Consider the following 21,454-nt stretch of genomic DNA (forward strand, 5'->3'; position numbering starts at 1 on the left):
GTCCAAGATCACACACGAAGGCTTCATGATCGCCAAGACTAACTGACTCGTTAGTCGGACGAACACCGATTATTGTATGAGGAGACTTTAATGCTAGGACCGTGGAATGGGGTTGCAGGCTGATCAACGCGAGAGGTAACAGCTTGCTGGAAGCCCTGGCAAAGTTGAATGTAAAGTTGTGCAACGAAGGTTCCGCTAGCACATTCCGTAAAGAGGGTCAAGAATCTATCATTTCAACATTTTTCATTCCGTCGCAGATGAATAACATGAACTGGCAAGTTAGTGAGCCTTACACTGTAACGCAGAGAGTGAGAACTGGCGAGCGGCGGTGGAAAATAATGAAGGGTCTCTTTTCGCGTGGTGACAATCGGGTCTCCAACGACGAGTTTATCATGGCAAAAGAATTGAAAGCAACGAAAGCTTTCGGTTCGAACGGTATCCCTAATGTAGCACCGAAGACATGTTAAGTACAGTGCTACAAAAATGCCTGGACGAAGGTTGCTTCCCGAATAGATGGAAGATTCAGAAGCAGGTTTTGCTGCCAAAATCAGGGAAACCACCAGGAGATTCAGTTGTAACGAGGTTACAACGATACCTTTTCACCTTACCAATATATACAACTTTCATTAGGCTTAGTTTTCTCGCGTTCTCAGTCTCTGGTCCTAAACCGGCTATAAAACACAACAGACGTTTAAACGGTTAGTACATTGGTTAAGAAGATAGTGCAGTTTCAGACGGATTAATGAATATAGAGCAGAAATAGATAGAAGACGCTCACAAAGTGAACGAACGAGAACGGTACAAGAGAAAAATGCAATTGATGTACTTAATTAACCTTAGATGTAAAATGCTACAAAAATTTTAAAACATCTGAAAGCTAATAAAATGCGGAACCGTTCGAAGATTCCCTCTTCAAACAAACGTTTTCCACCTGAACCAAAAGTGAATTCTAGATCTGCACCACCGCCAGTGTCACCGTCTAGTGCTCGGCGAATCAACCACCGAATCGATCAAATCGACTACGTGGTTCCCGCCATCTGCCGGTAAGCCGGTACCACCGTATGCACCGCAACTAGTAACGCCACCTACAAGTCGACACACAACTATCGCATGTGCCGACAAGTGCCGCACGTGTCAGACGACACGTAAGTTCACCGACCGTCAGCAGTTCAACAGCGTGGACAGTAAAAGTTCGGATAAGGAGGATGTAAGGAATACTAATAATAAACCTAAGATGTAAATTTGTCTACACTTTTATGCTATGATTTCTGTTAATGAGACGAAAGTTGAAAGGCCCTAGGGATACCCCCCTAGTCTATAGCTGCTCTTTCCCTTATTATTTTGGTTGGTCGAAGTTAGTTTTGTTGGGTTCACCAGCTTTGGCCGCTGATTTTATTTTAGTTTTTACATAATTAAAGAAGTTTTTGGGCATGTTTTTATATTTCGTTCTGTTTTTGCATTGTACTTTTCAAACGCGATATCAAGAGCAAGGTTCAATTGATCGCATAGATTTAAATAGTTTTTTAAGTTATCTTCGCTTATATATTTTTTGTAGATTTTGTGTGCTTTTTGCTTACGATTTTTCAAATTTTCGATTTCTCAATTAAACCAGATGGGATGTTTTGAGTTATTGTGGCGCCTTCTTCTTTTCAATGGTATATCTTCGTGAATGACTTCAAATAATATTTTGTAGAAGATGTTTACGGCAGCTTCAACATTTTCTTCATTCCTTAAAATCATTAGCCAGTTTATAGCAGTAATTTTTCCCCAAGTTTACTAATACCTCTTCAAATTCACTATTATCAAGTCTGTCGTTAACATGCAAGAATATAGAAAACTCAATGGCTGCATGATATGTTTTATTTGTCCACAATGGAGTAAGAGAAAATTTCATAACTTTCCCTACCCAGTAATCTTCCGTTATTTTTTCCAACTTCAAGCTCAAAGTTCACACAAATATTTTGTATGCATAAGTAATCGAACAAAAAAAATCCATTTTTTGAAAATTTTATATGAGACTGTCCCCTTCAAAGTTCATGCGTTTCTAATTTGGAAAAAAAATTAATAGCAGGATGGAAGAATGGATGGAAGAAGAGCAATACTGGCAAAGACTGACTACCATATGAGCGGTTCAAACTCTAAAGCGTGACTGCACTGGATGATTTTGAAGATTTTACGAAGTTTTAGCTTCCGATAGCCCTACATTTTCTGACAAAGTGGAGTTCTGGAGTGTTCAAATGTTTACCACTGTTTAGGAAAGCAAAAGTAGTACAAAGCTAGTGTCAGACTTTTATGAGACATCAAGAAGTTTTTTGGGGGTATTTGCTAATGTAGATTTGTCGGTAGACGGTTCCAGATTTAATAAAAAAAACTGACACATCTACAGATCGCTTGCTACACAAAAAACTTTTTGTGTAATTCAACAGCTTCATCTTAGACCAATTCAAAAAATTTCCTACAGGAAAGTTTACTTTAAATACGGTTTTTAAACCAAAGATTTGGAAGTTATACCTTGGCGTGGAAGAGCCGGTACATTAATACTTGCTGTTACTTAGTGTAGAATTGGACTTCATCCTTTACGGCCATTGTGGAACCTCCAGAAGAAACTTAAAACATTGGTACACAATCAGGAATAGCGAATCGTTAGTTAAAATATAGAGTAATATTTTGTGGACTAGGGATCTCCAAGCTGACCGCCTTACCCTCACTTTATATACATTTCATCCGCAGCCTGAAAAAAGTGCAGAAATATAACATGAAGTATTATCTTACGAGAAACATATCAGTAATTATTTGAATATAATCTTAACTTGGCCGTCCAGCAGCAGTTCTCCTAACAATTCGCGAGCACGAAATCCGAAAGACATATTCATGATTTCTTTTCAGATTATAAAGATTAGATATATAAAGGAATCATGGTTCAATCAAACTAACGCACTGGGTCGTGTTGAATAAACGAATATTCTGTCCAGATATAACCATGATGTGTCATGATCACCTTTCTGCTCGAAAAGTGTTAATTTTGGCAGTTGGAGAATAATAGTTCACTATTTATGTAAGCCTATACAAAAAAAACTCAAAATACTGGATCCACACTAATTAACTGCTTATTGCATTTAAAATGAATATTCATAACTGACTCAACTGTAAAGCCCTGAGCTCACAACCCATAAATATCAGATGTCAACTTAATCTTTTTCTTCCAGGGTACCTATTCCTTTTCTATGGAATCTACTTTATTGTTCTATTCAGCATGTTCTGGGCCTGCATGGAGGGCCTATTCTATACGTTGAATGATAATTATCCAAAGTACCAACTAGAAGAGTCGTTAATCGGCGTAAACCCTGGCCTCGGATATCGCCCATTGCCAGATGATGTGCGAAAGGCGGGATTCGTTCACTTCAAGCAGCACAATAAAACCGAAATGGATTACTGGATCACAAGGCTTGATACGTTTTTGGAGCGTAAGTACAGGCAATCATCGCCCAAACCTGGAACTGGGATTTATTTTCCTCGTTTATTCCAGCGTACCGCAACTTAAGCTCGGGAGCAGATCAAAATCTCGTGAAATGTAATTTTGGCGAAAAGAGACCGACCGGGAAATCATGCATCTTCGACGTTAACAATCTCGGTCCATGCTCACCGTCAAATCGGTACGGTTATAATGAATCGCAGCCGTGCATTTTCTTGAAACTGAATCGGGTAATTTATTAATATACTTGAAGAATAATAAAGTGATACATCTACATCTACTACATCTACAGATATATGGATGGATTCCGGAATATTTTGACGATGTGAACGATTTACCGGAAAATATGCCGTCAGATTTGGTGGAATACATAAAAAGCATCCCGGAGGTTGAGAGGAAACAGATATGGGTTTCATGCAACGGAGTATATCCGGGTGATCGTGAAGCTACTGGACCATTCGCGTTCTACCCTAGCCATGGGATTGCATCCTACTACTATCCATACACCAACACCAAAGGTTACCTTGGTCCATTGGTGGCAGTACAATTTGTTGCTCCGAAACGTAAGGAACTTTAATATTTGAGATGTAAGGAACTTTAATGTTTATTATTTATTATTTGTTTGTTATTTTCAGGAAAACAAAACATTTTTGTTGAGTGTCGTGCGTGGGCCAAGAATATCGCTTACCATGGAGGCTCCCGACTTCGTATGGGTTCGGTGCTGTTTTCATTGTTGATCGACTGATACACACAATGTTTTTATGTTATTAGAATGAATACAGAATATCTAAACGGAAGGATATATGTTTTAATTTTCTTCTCGAATAAACAGGTAAGCTTCACAATCTTTGGACTTTTAACTTCCTACATTTTGACCATGAAAGAGCATCGAATCAAAACGTAGAAATGTAGACGAACGGTTATGTTCCATCAAAAATTAGACTTGTGCTATTCCCAACAGAAAATGCACGTGTTAGGTCAGACAAATTTTAATTAACACTTATATGATAACTAAATTTTTATATACGTGATAAAGGTATTCATCCGTGATGAAGGTACCATCCGATAACTTAGTATTATATATTAGTATGTCGCGGGGGAACCAATATTGCTGAAAATAAGCTTTCTGCCGCAGTGATCCCGAACTGTGTAAAGCTCAACGAAAGTAATTATCTTGCGAGTTCACATTCCATCGCGTACTGGATGCAATATATCCGCTCTCTACGAGCTGCCGTCCAGAGGACCAAAATAGAGCCGTTTGAGTCTATTTCCACATCATATCTACGCGAGGCCGATATAGCATTATGCCGTGTTACTCAACGTGAGATGTTCTCCATGGCGCTATCCAAAATATACCGACGTAATCTTCTTCCAGCGTCATTGATGTGGCTGAAACCGACAATGTACAAAGACGGCGTTATTCGAGTCGGTGGGAAACTCGAGCACGCCGCAATTTCGGAAGAAGCACTACCACTACAATCTGTTGCACGCATGACCACAGCTGACGCCAACCACGATGCATCACGATGTTCTGGGTGATTGGAGAACGTGACCTCGGTCGTTGCACGTACCAACAGTGCCACACGTGTTTTCGTAGCAAGTCCCGTTTGATCCAACAAACCGTAGCAGACCAACCGTCCTCGCGAGTTTTGCCAACCAGACCATTTTCCGTATGCGGTGTAGACTATTGTAGGCCTGTCTACATTAAATCACCACTACGCAACCATGTACCGACGAAGGTATACATCGCAATCTTCGTGTATTTCTCCACTCGCGTTGTCCACATCGAAATGGTCTCTGACCTATCCACGCCAGCTTTGATGGTAGCCCTTCGCCGTTTCGGCGTCCGCAGAGGAAGAATGAGGGAGATCCATAGCGACAACGGCACCGAATTCAAGGGAGCGTCCAACAAGCTTAACCGAATCCACCAGATGCTAAAGTTTGTTCAGGGCGGACGAAAGATGATCCTCGACTGGTGTTCCGAGAATGAGATCACGTGGCGTTTCATTCCACCTCTCGCTCTGCACTTCGGTGGTCTGTGGGAAGCAGCCGTCGAGTCAGCTAAGCACCATCTGCTGCGTGAGATCGGCATTATGAATGTCAGCTACGAGGACATGATAACTATACACGCCCAGATCGAGATGTGTCTAAACTTCAAATCTCTCACCGCCATACCGTCCGGTCCGTCAGACCTGGAAGCCCTGATTCCAGTCCATTTCCTGGTAGGAATCAGCCTACTAGACGTTCCAGAACCGTCGCTGTCCGATGTACCGGATAATAGACTGTCGCATTGGCAGTTCACTCAGAACTGCAGTCACGAGCCACCCCAAGCAACCACAAGTTCGGATAATACTTAAAAAGCACACTTTAAAGTTCACATAAAGTTCGTAGCGTACTTTCAAGCTGCACAAGCTTTAATGGAACTTGAAAGCTGCTTAAGCCGCTATTAGAACACAAAACGTATTGCAAAATTACTTTAGACGGGAAGCTTATGCAACTCCCTTATACGAACTTTTGGTTGCTTGGGACGAAACAGCACCCCACAGTCACCATTGAACCCGGACGAGTTGTGGTGATCAAGGATGAATGTCTACCGCCAACCCAATGGACACTTGGGAAAATCACCCAGGTGCATCCGTACTAGAATGGAGTCGTTCGCTTCGTCACTCTGAAAACAGCCACGTCCGATTCAGTTGATCGTCCAGTCCTCAAGCTAACCTTGCTTCCGATACCGTAAACGTAGCCCGTAAGATGGTAATGATAAAAATGTACATTTGTAGTATCCGTGTTACTTCAAGGTGGCGGAATGTTGAGGAGTGAATTGCCGTCAAACGGAGTAACTTGCAACACTTCAACATGTTTCTGTTCAGATGAATTCAGCAACGCTAGTAATGTTTGCAATTTAACCCTATAGCTGTCAAATGTTAGCATATCTTAAAAGATAATCATATACTATCAGTCATTATTTTCGGTTTCTTTAGCACGACAGGGTACTCTTCTGCATTTCGAGATATTTCAATAGAAAAGAAACTTGAATGTCGTGTTTAGCCCCACTTCAATGGTAATATATGGACGTGAGTTTTCAACTGTCGCGTTTTTTCACGAACAAAAATTTCCGTCGAATAAATACAAGATAGTTTTAAATGTGGTGCATGGAGCTATACAAACCAGTGAATAACCACCGAAGCACAGTGGTCAAGTCGCCTGTGTGTGAATCCTCGAGATCCTTCGATGACTTATCAGTGATAGTGGCAGATTCTGCTGCCACCTTATTGGCAACAGCAGAGGAAAGGGTGACTGGCCCAGGGCCACCCTTAGACCCGAAGCGATTATAGTGTGTAACACTGATAGTGGCGTTTCGCCGGAGAGCTCCTACACAGCAGCAGTAGTGGCAGTTTGCATCTACAATATCGTCTTCAAAGTCTTCATTGGCACGGAGCATCCAGTCACAATCGACGCCGACGCCGACAGCTGGAGCAATGGTGATGGCACTATTAAATACTATGCTGGCTTTTGTCGGCTCCTACAGATATGCCGGCTCTGGTGTTTCGTCGCCTGACATGGTCCATTCCAAAGCATCTCAGCAATTGCAGACAAAATCAGAGGGGTGACATACACCAAACCTGCCTTAGGAATCGAAACAAGGAGGATGTCTCTTTGAAGTAGGATTTTATTAGTCTTCAGATTTATTATCGGTGAGCTCGTTCTGATTATTTACGTGCCTCTGCAGTATTTCTCTCAAAAGTCATACCTACCAATAGTATGCCAACAACATAGTGATTAAATCAAAACTCTCAGGATTAAAATTAGAATCACTTTTCATTAGATGATTAAATGAGTGAAAACATTTTGCGTGCTTTTAGTTGTTTAGGCGTTTTTGTCATTATGTTTAGTCAACTTTCTCTATCATTTCGTCAATTTACTCTACCATTATTTCAGAGAGCGAGTAAAGGCGCTATAACCTGGCTCATTAGCCATGACAGGGCTAAATACCAACAATGGCGGAGCCCAATGGAGTTTAGTCGGTATTAATGGCTGCGTCACCATTAGAGCCCGACACACCCCCAGTACACCCCGTGTGGTAGCTTGGCATCAACTAATAGCACGTGTACTGGGCTAGTACGTAAATGTATTCTCCATTGTAAAAAAAAAGGCTAAATACCTCTGTACCATTCCAGGAACCAAAGGAGTGACATTAACCCTCTTAGCAAAGTCACTCCCAACGATTTATCAAACCCCCATCAAATTGAAACGGTTATGTACGGTTGTCCACGTTTATTCCTTATTCAAAGTTCAAAATAATCCGTTGATTAAATTATTCATTAAATGCATAATTTGATTGCCGTATAATTTCCAATCATCTTTATTTTGTACGCTGCATAGTTGGTCTGGCCGCTTTAATGCTTGTGTCATATTCAATATGTGCCACAAACATTAATAATGACAAGAAAAATTGTGGACGAACGTCTGCAATTTTCCAGGATCCCTACATGTATTGGCTGTGTATGTGTAGACTAGACTAGACTTCAATGGTAATAGCATATCATTTGTATCTCTTACGTACAGATCGAGTATACAATAGCAAACGTTACTGTTTGGTACATGTTTGTTTACCATCTCAAACGAACACAAGATAACGATTCAACTATGTTAACTACCCATGTTGGATAACATGCAACAGTATTTTGTCTTATTACTATTATGCCTTGAGCCAGTTGACTGATTGAGCGTTTCAAATAACAGTCTGTATTAGAGGTGTGCGCCGATGCATTTTTAATCGGCGGCGGCGTAAGCGACATTTTTGGCCGGCGGCGGCGGCGTTGGCGGCGTGGCGCCATTGGACCCTATCGGCGGCGGCGCGCCGGCGTGTGTCGGCGTGACGAATATTAACGCCTAGGTAACTAATAAAAAACTTAACAGTACAATTCCTTTCCCAAATTTTCGGTTTCTATTGTAACAGACTTCACAGCACATACAAACAAACGTTACAGCTTAAAGAAAATCTAAAAAAATCATCGCCCACGATGTACTAGCGACATCTGTTGAACACATTGCACAAAATGTAATTCTCGCAACCATATCAATTTTTTTTCAGCTGAAGCTCCAATAGTGCCCACCCTGCTTGCCAAATGCAAGATAATAAATGAAAGGTGGAACAATTTTTACAGTTGTAAAATTTGAAGAACGAAATAGAAAAATTGTCGATGTCGCATACTACGACTTTGCATGAAATAATGATAGCAATTGACAAATTTGAAGAATGCAGAGTAACGACTGTATTTCAATGACCCAAAATAATTATTTATTGTTCTATATTTGGGAAAATAAGCAACGGTAAAACAGTTTTTGTTTTGTTTGAGGAAATTAATTGTTGTTGTCGTTCCATTGTTTTTTGTTTCTATTTAGTCATCTTTACCGTAAGCCCGGAGACAATTGACAGCTCCCATATATTGAATTCATAAGCAAATTTTGGGGTGATTTGGTGATGTCATGGCGCCTCGAATGGAGCAAAATTTGAAAAAGGCGCATCCCATTTATTATTTTCCATATCTGTGGAAAATAATCAATTTAAGCATTTCTACCATTTCTTTTTGCTGCAAGAATTCTGATAAAAACACAAATTCTATTCAAAACGAATTGTTAAGCTTGGTGGTGATGTACTCTCACTGGCCAAAATGTTTTTCATTTACATTTCTCGAGATAAAAAGCACCAATGATTTAACGATTTCAAACTTCACACAACAAGAAAACCAAAACATGTTTAGGAAGGAAGAAAGCCGGTTGTTAAAAACAACGACTTCCAGCTAAATATATAATAAGATTTATGTAACTTTGCTGACGGTTATCAGTTAGGGATAAATTTATTCTCTAATAATAGTTTTCTTTATTCACATTTTGGAATAAGTTTTTTCTAGATGTTGTTCTAGCCGCATTGACGGCGTTCATAACACACGTAATGAAAAACGCTTTTCTCTTGAAACTTTTTCGTTTCGAGAAGGCATACTAGCGCCACCATCAAATCGGTGGTGCATATATGAAACAAGCACTATCTGTCAAGTTGTCCCTGGGTTGTTTACCGTCGCTCTTTTAGAATCCCACAGATATCAGAAACACTAACACAAGGCGTTATTGTTGGCATTACTGCGCAGAAATGTCACTTTTAATGATCGTGTAAGGACACTTTTCAAGGTAGACACATTACTTCATTTTCCAGGCTGGTGTTTACTTTTACTTCTTGTAAGTACAAAATCGCCACGATGATAAGAAATACGATTCCCTGGTACTACATTTTCTTACAACGTACGGTCTACTTCTATCTTGAGTGCAAAGTATGCTCGATGTGCTGGAATCCTACAGATCTACACCCTGACGAAACCTAAATATACAGTTACTATCAATCATAATCATTCCACGACTTGACGTGTTAGCTCCTGTTAGGATGAAACTGATCACAAAACAAGTCTGATTGAAAATGGTCTGAGCGTATCTCTAGTTTTCGTAGCACCTGCACCCCGCCAATTTCTCCAGCAGTTCCGGGGACCAACAAATTCTAATCCATTCGATACACCGAATCAATTAAATTACTAACATCCTGTTATGTGCTTACTCACCGATCGGCATCGTGTTGTAACTTAAGAAATGGTTGTGAACAACTCCCACCTTGGGCACTTCGACAAGAATGAATTTCACATTTCCGGCCCATATTGTTTGTTTTGGTTTGCATGAGATTAAAAAGACCGTAACGTTTTCGGGTGGGTGCGGAAAATAAGTAACGCATTTAGCTCTGTGTCAAAATCTCTTCAATAACGCCACCGATTTGTAATTGAAATCGACCGTTTTTTTCTACGAGTGATAAAAATTCATCTCGTGTTACGTCTTATTTGTCTGTGATACCGGGCTGGTGCAACTGGCACTGAAAATCTTTCTTGAGTGGGGCTAGATCACACGATGAATAATTTATGAGACTATAAATCTTACCCTCTGCATCGCCACATCTGTGCACCAGCGTCGCGAAAAGTCAAGATCACATTGCTCAACTATTCTTCGAGAAATTTTTTTTAAAATAGGTCACGATTCAATCAATTATAAATAAACCTCGTATTGAAAATGAAACATTGATTTGTATTGACTTTATTGACTAAAACAGTCAAGAATTGAACAACGTGCAACGATTTTCGTAAATTCTCGTCGTGTTATCGTGATATTTTAGTCTTGAGCTTACCGTTGGATTTTTTACACAGAGTCACGTGTCTTATAGTTTTCTAAATTATTTCACGGACATGAATTGTGGCTAGGTAATGTATTTTGCTCAGCACAGTTTCGTTTAATTCCGAACATTTCTCTGAATTTTAACAAAGGAATAACAGGGTTACAGGTGCTAGTAATGTCTTTGTATCTAATGCTCGTGCCTATGAGACTGGTTGCTAGCAGTTGTATACAATAGCTCACATAGAAATTTCAAAACCAAAAAGCAGAGCGAATAATCCATGAATAGGGGAAGATGAGGTATGAGTTCCTTGTAATTGTTTACGTAAGTATAATAAGGTTATGTGGAAAATTAATTACTTCATGGATTACATCATGAACAGTTTCACGAACTCGACTGGTGAATCGTTTGTAGCATATTAGGAATTAAGAATCGGTTAAAAAATCAATGAATAATACACTGCGTTCCAGTGAAATTTCAAGCACACGAATGGTGAATTGAAACTTATATGCTCACAATCATAACCAGTTGACGAAGCAAGGATGGATCTTTGAATTATGTAACGAGTGTCGTCTAATGGTTTTCGAGAAAATATCAAGATTATTTTAATTTAGTAATCCAATTGACGACCCCTAATACCAAATAATGATCAAGATGTGATAAATCATCAATCAGTTAACGTGGTATATTCGGTCCATAGACAATGTTCCTAGATTTGTGGATAAAATTAAGAGTCAACAATTTTAGAGTTCGCGAATTATCGGCGCGGGAAAAATGCATCGGCGGCGCGCCGCCGATCTACCGTTCGGCGTCGGCGTACGCTAAAAATTACCGGCGGCGGCGGCGTGGCGCGGCGGCGCACAGGTCTAGTCTGTATAGCATTTTAAATCACATTTTAAAGGTTTGACCTACAACTAAAACATGAAAATGCTGGGATTACAGCACTGTAGAATTTAAAAAAAAAGCGATTTTCTATTTTTAGTCTAAAATGTGATATAGGATCTTAAAAATGATATCCCAAAATATTGAAGACGAAAACAACACATAAATGTTCAAATTTTCAAATGAGCCGCAACGCCTTGTTTGTATATCCCGTGTGTACTGAAAACTTTAACCGCGTTTTTTCTCGAAACCACTTTTTTAAACTGGCCGGAAATGTAACTCGAACAAATTATTTTTGATCGCTTTGAAATTTTTACAGCATATTCCAAATAGATTTCTCCAGCGACGAACGTAGGATTTTAATTTTTTATTGCTTAACTTTTTTTATTAACAATTTTGTTTCGATTTTAATGACATTTTCGGCGGTTTTTCACTTAAAAGTGCGCCATTTCGCATAAAATCAAAATATGGGAAAAAATCCAATGTGCGTCGCTTGTTATTGACATAAAGAATCAGAAAATTTTAGTTTTCGGCTCTAAGCCAAAAATTACGGGAGATAGATTTCCGGCCATGGACCACTTCCAAAAAAACTTGCATGGGGGAAAATGCTGCACAGCCGCCATCTTGTGATGAAATAGCTCGAAAAAATTATTTTGTGTGATTCAATACGTTTTACATTTCTTATAAAAGAAATGTATAGAATTCGCTCAAACTTTCAAGATTTTTTCCGAGGCCCGGAGGGCCGAGTCTTATATACCAATCGACTCAGCTCGACGATTTGGGACAATGTCTGTGTGTGTGTGTGTGTGTGTGTGTGTCTGTGTGTGTGTGTATGTAACGGACAAATTCTCATTCGTGTTTCTCAGCAATGGCTGAACCGATCTTATCCAAACCAATTTTAAATTAAAGAACTAAAAAACAGTATGAACGCTATTAATTTGTTTTTGATTCTGATGTTCAGTTTTTAAGATATGAATGTTTGAATGCGTAAAAATGGCGTTTTTTGCAGTTTTTTAAAATTATCTGCCGGAATTGACAATATAGATTAACAATTTATATGCTTTTAGACAGCTTTAACGAATACCTTTCGAACAAGCTATAGATTGTTGAAATCGGACTATTATCAAAAGAGATATTTAACATTAAATACGGACGGAAGATTTTTATCATTTCCCATTGCCAGAAATATGACCAAAAACATGTAATCTATTATTAACGCCAAAACGGCTTATTTTAGGTCAATAGTATCTTCGGAGAATTTAATGGAGGACATATGCTCTTTCTTTTGGTATTGTGCTTTTGCTGATTAATCCCCCTATGAGTGAGATATTTTCACAAATTTTCTTGGAAGTGATTATAACGAAATGATGCCTTCAGCAAATTTGTAGCTCTTACTTTTGCGAATAACTTTACTGAAGACTTCAAATATCTATTTTGAATACTTTAAAAGTTATGGCTTGTTGTTTGTGGATTACTCTTCGTCGCCTATTTATTGTTCAATATAGTAATAATCCATTGAAATAAGCCAAACATTATTTCGATAAATCGAATTTTGTATTTCATTTTTCTATCTACAACCGCTAGAAATAATCACCGAACATTTCCAAGTTGTCTGGAAGGAACTTGATAACTTATCAGTGCAAAAATGTTCATTTGTGCGAACCTTCTGACTGCAATTTTTCTAACTTATGACCATCGGATCGATCTGAAACCTTTCGGAAAATGAAAAGTGAAATATATAACTCCAAGCAACGGCGTAGCCAAGAGAAGGTTTTGGGGTTTAACACCATACAGCCCCCCCCACCACACCAAAAAAAAAAAATTGGATTGGAGTTGAAAATTTATTGATGCAAACTGATTTAATTCAATATTACAATAACATTATCTGATCCGTAGATTGATAACCTGTTGTTGTAAACATCATGAGGACTGTTGATAAATTGTCGGAATGGGGTCCTGATATGTAACTGATCTATTGGTCTTGATTTCACAGTTGTCTAATAGCATCAATATCAAATTCCTGCCTGAAAACATTCCAATAGAAAATTCCAGAGTTCTTTAATCAATCATAATCCTCAGATTTATTTTCAAATTTTCAGCTTTTTTCCTACACAATATTACGAAAGCTTATTAAACAATTTTTCGTAATAAGTTTGTGAAAATTATAAACTATTTGAATTTTTTTAATAGTTTTATTTTTTGTTTAACCGTGATTTTTTAATAAATAGTGACCATCGCTTCACAACGTAGTCTATTTTTCATGGCTTGCGGTGAGCACGATCTCTCGAATTGCTGAACTGAAAATTATGGAATAGAAATTAATTTTTAGTATTCTTTACAGACCCGCTGGTGCCCTAAGACAATTTCGCTAGATTTTTAGAGCACTGTGCACTAGACTGCCCAGAAAAATGATGAATTTTTGAAAACTCAATCGGCCCTCCCCTGAGTCGATTCCTAGTCCCACCAGAAGTACTTGTACCAAATTTGAAGCAAATCGGACAAGTCTAACTACCGGACCAACGTGCCTGAAGTTTATATTGGATTTTTCAACAATTTACATCGTATTATCACTGTAAGTGAAAATAAGAAAGATATTTTAATTATCTACAACTTTGTCGAAGACTGCTAGTAAATCCGGCTATGTTAAAAGAAGTTATTAATCTTTTAACGAAGTGATGTCTGAGTCAGTTTTGCATGGGGCCTAGCAGTGCATGGTTGTGTATCAGTACTCGAGTCCCGCGAACTATATATTTTTGTGAAATAATCGTTAAGTTTAGCTCAAAGGTATGTTCAGAAGAAGTTGTAGACAATTCAATTATCCTTCTTATTTTCACTTACAGTGATAATACGAAGCATACAGTGCCACCTAGCGGCGAAAATGCGTGCTGGTGGGTTTTCTCCATGTAAATTGTTGAAAATTCCCATACAAACTTCAGGCCCGTTGGTCCGGTAGTTAGACTTGTCCGATTTGCTTCAAATTTGGTGCAAGTACTCCTGGTGGGACTAGGATTCGACGCAGAGGTGGGCCGATAGGGGTCATTTTTTTCCTGTCACCCTACTGTGCACCCAGTGCATTAACGCAAGTGACGGAAGGTTATCGAAAAGTTTCGTGAAAATGAAAGTTCCAGTAATGATGATGATTTTCCCAAACGGTTCGTTTTCGTGAGGTTTTTATTTGTTCTTTGGCATTAGGATTAGCGATAATAATTCAAATCAACGATACTACTGGGAAGTCACCTTTAGAAAAAATCGATGTCGAAGTAAAATTTGGAACTATGCATGCATGCACTTCAGAGATAGCGTGATATCAGGAGCTGCGATTTCATTTCAACGCTTTTTTGTGAAAAGGGCGATACTTACAAATGTAAACATAGGGCTTTTTTCATACATGCGAATGAGGGCTTTGAAACGCAACAAATTAACCTAAAAATTTTGATTCTACGATATTTCTTTCTCAAACTACAGCAAAAAATACAACGGGCGAAACTGTATTTTTGTTTGTTTATTTAAAGTTTCGCCCTCCACGCTCCATGCAAACAAACAGGGCGATACTTTTTTTGCTAGCAGTTTAGAGGCGAAACTGTTATTTTCGTATTTTTTTAGGATTATCAAACTGATACCAGCTGTAAATAGTAACAATGATCTCTATTGAAAAAACCCGGACGAAATCGGTGGTGTAAAACGGTAGTTATTGTAAAAAAACGTAAGAACGATACTTCAATGCTGATAGGTGGGACCGAAAAAGTAAACAATCGCCAAAGGGGCGTAAATTTCAATAGCAAAAACAAATTTTAATTTAATAATTTCAAATACTTTATGAAGTTTTGGGTTTCGATCACTGAATCATGCAATCTAGGATGTCAAAAACACAATAGTTCTTAAATAGGAAATAAAACCAAATCTGGAAATATTCACTGTTGATTTTCTTTGAACGGTATCACTGCTAGTAACGCCCTTTTCAAGAAAAAGCGTTGATTTCTTAGTTCTCAGTCGCGTTGGAAATTTGAGTAAAATATAAACTTCAAATCGATTAAAAAAAAATTCGTTTTTTTGTTTCAGTACAATATATAACCCCTTTAGGAAAATTCAGTTTTCCCACCACAATATAGATATTTTATTAACAGAGCATTAACAATAATTCGTTGGTATGTCTATTTTATGGGCCATTTTTTCGCTTTCCCATTGATTTGGTTTGAGATTTCTAGCACTGATGTTGTCCTATGCTGATTTGAGCGATTCTCTGAGTCCTGCCACTATCCCATGTAGTATGTGTTATCAAAAACATTGCGAAGCATCAAGTTCTAAATGCTCTCAAACGATATAATATCCGAAGAGTGATAAGAGTTATAAGAAATGTCTCATCACACTATTAGGTGGATTAAACACGTTTTATAAAACCCATTTAACAAGATCTCGATTCACCTCTTTATTGCGTCAAGAAAAATTCCCGAAATATGACTATTTTTTCGTGCTCTACGTGTAACTCCTTAAATACAGAACAGTACCAGGAAGTCATCTTGCGAACTTGCTTCTCCAGCAGTACTAGAAAATGCTCAAATTAAGTCTTCCTACACTCAACTGGATTTCTCTAGAATTAATAATGTTCCGATTACGCAAAAAAGATAGTCGTTGACAGTGTAAATTAATTGGTTTTATCTGTTTTCAATAGTATTTTAAGTCATCAAAGATATGTTTTAATTTAATCTTCGCCGTTCACTGAAACTATTCCTGGCAGCACTGTTCAAGTGGAATCTAATCACGTTAATTGCGATAACCTCAGTTCTATGGATAAAACTTGCAACTATTTGTTCTGCAATAGAAGGTTGAAGCCCCAATAGTGAGCCTTACCTACGAATTCCTAGAATAAATCGAATTTTACAGCTATTCAAAAACGTTGTTGTTTGTAAACAACATGGGCATGAATTTTAAATAAAGTAAAATTAACTAAATCCAACTAAATTAAATTAAACGTCCAAATTATAGTACATTCAGTCAATGTACTAGAGGTAAAAAATGTACTGCATTAGACTTCAATGAAGTTCATGTGTTGCAAGTTACCCCATATGCGGGGTTACTTGCAACAGGCATATTTTTTGGGCCATTCTAAAACCAGGGAATGATACTTTGATTTGTTAAGTGCCATTTAATATTCTTCATACTCCTATTAGCGCATGTACATGTTGAATATTATTCTGAAGTTTCAGCATTTTAGCTATACTGCTTTGAAGTTGAAAAGTATTGTAAGTAACCCCGTTTGATGGTACTTAAAATTATAGTTATTAATTAAAATGTAAATCAATTACCTTAACCTAAACTTACACCAAACTAAGCCTAAATGAATTAGAACTAACTAAGCCAAAATCACTACCAAAAAATCCCGAGTAAAAGTGCGTCACCCTATACAAAGCCACTCAAGTGTAATGAAACATAACGTGCGATCCCAATGCGCATCGACCGGCGATCATACACCACACAGACACAGAGCAAACGATCGCTGTACATTGAACCGTGTGAGACGGAATGTGCAAAAATCAGCTGACAAAGCCAGTTCGTCGCTGTTGTGCTATCTTATAACAAGCCATGACAAGCGCTATTTAGCACATATCGAGAAAAACAATTTTGATACTTAAAGATAGAATGTCTTGAAACTTAAAATGGTATAAACAATCTCAAGGAAGACAATTCATGCTTCCATCTATTTTGTATTAATCTCTCAAATATTACGAAGATCGGTTGACTATGTTGCGAGTACTTACTAGAAATGTAAACAAAAGTCGCACTGATGCCAAAATTTGTATGGCGTGTCATAATCGTGCATGGAAAATTTTCCATAGAATAAAAGCATCAATTATTAACATTTATTCATATCTTTGGTTTCATTTGGTCCATAAACAATCGGTGAAATGTATTTTGAAGGAAATCAGTAAGGGAATCTAGAAAAAATAGTTATTTTTGGTTACAGTGTTGACATATATGCTATATTTCCAGTTTAAAACTCACACTGCATTTTTCGCACATTTCGTGTATCTTTATTTTAAAAATTCTCAGTTTCCAAGATAGATTTACACATAAAAACATCTTATACATGAAGATAACTTGAACCAATTCCCAGACACAGTCATTTGAAGCAAAAAACTAAAAATTTGTCAGTACTTTTTTCGCTATATATCAGTAACTAAGCAGAATGACAAAATTCTGAAAACGCGACTTTGTAGAGATTTTTTAGCCAAGTAACGTATGCGAAATAAAATTTGGACAATATTCAAAAGGTAATTTTTTTGTAGAAAACCATTTATTTAATGTTCTCTCTGTATGAAAACATTTGTCAGCTTATTAACTTAATGTAGAAAAAAAATTGAGCCCATTCGAGAAGCTTTATGATAGTTTACAGGAACTTTTTGCAAAGGAGTCAAAAAAATTGATGTTGGCATATTCTTAATTTCTTTCTTAATTTTGATTATCACGTTTGTTTGTTTTAGGTCGAAAATTATTGGCATATACTCTCTGCTTCAAATTATTCCAGAAATCCTCATTTGGGCGAAATTTTGGTACATTTGGAGGTTTATCAGCCTTTGGTACAAAAAGTATGTCGTAATCTTCCAATGCGCCAAAACTTTTTTTGGTATAATAGCTAGGTGCCAGATTGGGCGTTCGCTGCCATTTCGTTCACATGGTATCTCCTAGCGGGTCGAAATTAACACTGGATGTTTAAAATAAGTGTGCCTATATTATGACGTTTAGTATGATGCCTTGCAACCGGTTGCATTTTTGTTTTAATGCTGGAAGCGTTGTCCAAATTTCATTCCGCACACGTTAATGTGGCATATCTAACTCAGTTTACCCCAAAATGGCGTTTGTCATAAGATAGCACAACAGCGACGAATTGTGAATAATACCCCGATCAAAACAGTGCGTATCCCGTTAAGTCAGCCGTAGCGAGTGAATAATTTAATCGCAGCAAAAATAGTAAAGATTTCTTCGTTTTACAACGCGAGTGTAATAGAGAAAATTTCTAGTTCGCTAGCGAAGAAAGGCCTGTGTGTAAAGGAGCCTGTAGGATAGAAAATTTAGCAAAAAAAGGGTTAGTGCAGTAACGTCGACACGAGAATACCGTAAAGAAACAGACACGGATAAAGACAAGTGATCCAAAATTTCGAGAGAAAATTCCCAAGGGATCATTTTGTACAGCGTTTTTTTCCGTGATGCAAATTGATGCGGGACACCCTTTAATAGCGTTTTTCTCAAAATCGTGTTTTTCAAATTGGCGAACACGGTAACCCATAAAACTAATCAACTAATTTTTTCATGAGGACTCCTAATATGTGTAGTCTGTCGATGAACCACAGAATAAAATTTTTTCTCCCTATTATTTTGAAGAAAAATGAGCGAATTTTTCCGAAACTCTTACTTTTTTATATTTTTTGTAGTTCATCGACTAACTACAAGTCTAAGCTTCACAAAACTTATTGAATTTCCCCCATCAGACCATTTTATTGAGAGTTCTCGTGTTCGCTGCGGCGCTCCTCGACTTGGAAATGGACATCCAACTACTCTCCGAACGCTCGTATGTGGGGCTCTGTGTGACTGAAAATACTTTTTTTCGTACTCAATGAATGTATAAAGCGATCCTAACATTACACAAAAAATCCATTGTTGCCTTGCCTTCAAAATCGTAAAACAAAATAACTTTCGTTTTGAGCACTATACACCAGACGCTCCCCTTAAGCAAAACATTTCAAAACAATTTCGATCAGGTTTGATAATCCAATACTCCAATATGCAGTGGAGAGATATTCACATCGCCAATGAAGTTGATAGTGAATGGAGAATGATTGATCGTCTAACTAAGGCAAGAATATAGTAGGACTTGATTTAAGATTTGTTCCTCCTTCACGTTGAAACAAGCATAAATTAGCAGCTTTGCTTAGGATTACTATTTATTACAAACTTCAATCTCTTCGAGATTGTTATTTCTCCTAAAGATTACTCCTTTCATAAGACTTCAATTCTGAAATATGCGCGGATCCAGCAGCTTTCGAAATTATCGATAGTGGGCTATATATTCAAAGAATCTTTGAATTGCCATCAGTGATCAAAACCGGCAAATCGAAGTAATTTGATATTCATTTCAATAAATTTTTAACCTCTGAGGTATAACGATTGTACCGGCTTAAATGGGAAATTCTTATGTAACAGCAGTAATGACTCTGTAACTCCGGAACCAAAGTTCAGATCGGGATGAAACGGAGGCAATAGGAGTGTTGCATGTGAAATGGCAGTCAATAGGAGTGTTTGATAATATTTTAGGATCGTCTGAAACTCTGAACGGGGCAGCAAACCGTCGTTCGCGAGGCAAGTTTACACTAGAAACTAGAAAGGTATTTTCTTTGACAATTAGTAAATCTCTATTGGATGTCAATTCATTGTGCGAACTTCATAAATTATCAAAGCACTAATTGGTGCAAATAAATAATTCGGAAAGACCAATTCTAATACTGCCGAAGCTGATTATTGGGCATGCAATATTTTTAAAAAATATCTACAGTCTATCTTTATCTAGCATTACATACTGAAATGATTTTAGTTATAATTCTTTGCGTAATGCTTACAGATTTTTTAAAAGTTGAGTAGTATGTAAAACTGGAGAAATACTAATAGATTTAAACCTAAACAAATCCAAGATATACAAAACGCACACGGCTGAATATTGAAAGATTTTAGGACTCCTTGAATATGTATAATCATTACTATTTAGCACATCCGGCACAATCGTTGGAGTGCAAAAATGTGCTAACAAAAATGCAAACAAGCCATCAAGTTGCGTCCAATTCCACAATTTTCGTAACACTTCACTTGCGAGATATCATTTGCGATCCGTGCCCGATCAGAAACTATATCTATTATATTTTTAAACTATATCTCGCATTGTTACTTGTTATAAATTTCTGTTATTTTAACTACTAACGAGACCTAATTTATAACACAATATGATACAAAAATTGTGTTCTGTTATAATCTTGTTATTTCATTCTGATCGGGTGGGTATCCTGCAAATTTCATTCTATGGTATTGAGCGAGCAAAGCATGGAACAACTGGAAAAAGGAATAATGTGCAAAAAATAAATCAGGAATGGACCACGAAAATCATTCTCGTTACCGGGTTTTAAGTGAATCCCCGAAACTTTACATTGTATTATAAAAGCATGAAGGTTCGCAAAAATAAATGAGATGGAAAAAAGAGTCGTATGCCTTAGGGTAGAAAGGTATAATACGACTCGTTTTGCAAAAATTATCAACATTTTAATTTGTTTTTGTTTCATTTCAATTATTTCACACGGTATGATACGTTGGGCTAAGTTATTTTACTTGTGTTTGATTAAAAATAAGATTATTAATACCAGCTTAATGGACGCACAACTGTGGTGCGGAAATAGTTTTTCGGTTTGAGAGTTTTTTTTTTATTATTTGTTCCACGAACAACGTAGCGTCATCAAGGTTTTTCTACAATAGTGCTCCGATGATGAATTTGTCCTTTAAGGATCAAAAAGTTTTGGTTAAGCGTGTGTAAGAATAGAACAAATCAGTTAATCACACCATGAACGATTATTAGCCTTCCGCTCGGTTGAGTTGTATGATTTGGTGTCGTTTCGCAATAGGGGTTGTCGAACCCAGACTATGGAGTTGCATTTTGACCTTGCAATAACTTTTACACAGTCAATTCTAACTTACTAGAGCTTTACCCCTTCAGACTTTGAAACAAGTTTGTAATTTTGTTAAAAACTTAAAGCACAGACTAACAGACATAACACTATGAGGGAATTCCCTTAAAAAAGATCGATCCGACAATTTTCCCAGAACACTAGCTGCACCTTTTATTCACTGTCCCAAACACT

The 21,454-nt window shown here is 37.6% G+C and overlaps 2 protein-coding genes across 2 annotated transcripts in view; both read left to right on the forward strand.

Moving 5' to 3' along the window:
- The window catches only part of LOC131682130 (sodium/potassium-transporting ATPase subunit beta-1-like), a 50,680-nt gene that overhangs the window by 1,487 nt on the left and 27,739 nt on the right, over nt 1-21,454 (forward strand). The window contains exons 2-5 of the mRNA XM_058963367.1: nt 3,207-3,464; nt 3,527-3,702; nt 3,765-4,035; nt 4,108-4,304. Coding sequence (XP_058819350.1) covers nt 3,207-3,464; nt 3,527-3,702; nt 3,765-4,035; nt 4,108-4,217 — 815 coding nt within the window. The 3' untranslated portion in view covers nt 4,218-4,304. The remainder of the gene's footprint in view (nt 1-3,206; nt 3,465-3,526; nt 3,703-3,764; nt 4,036-4,107; nt 4,305-21,454) is intronic.
- Nucleotides 4,999-5,829, forward strand: LOC131679899 (uncharacterized). Its single transcript, XM_058960649.1, has one exon. It carries the CDS (start codon nt 4,999-5,001, stop codon nt 5,827-5,829), a length of 831 nt encoding a protein of 276 aa, XP_058816632.1.

Source organism: Topomyia yanbarensis, chromosome 2 (assembly GCF_030247195.1).
Source record: "Topomyia yanbarensis strain Yona2022 chromosome 2, ASM3024719v1, whole genome shotgun sequence".
Lineage (NCBI taxonomy): Eukaryota > Metazoa > Arthropoda > Insecta > Diptera > Culicidae > Topomyia > Topomyia yanbarensis.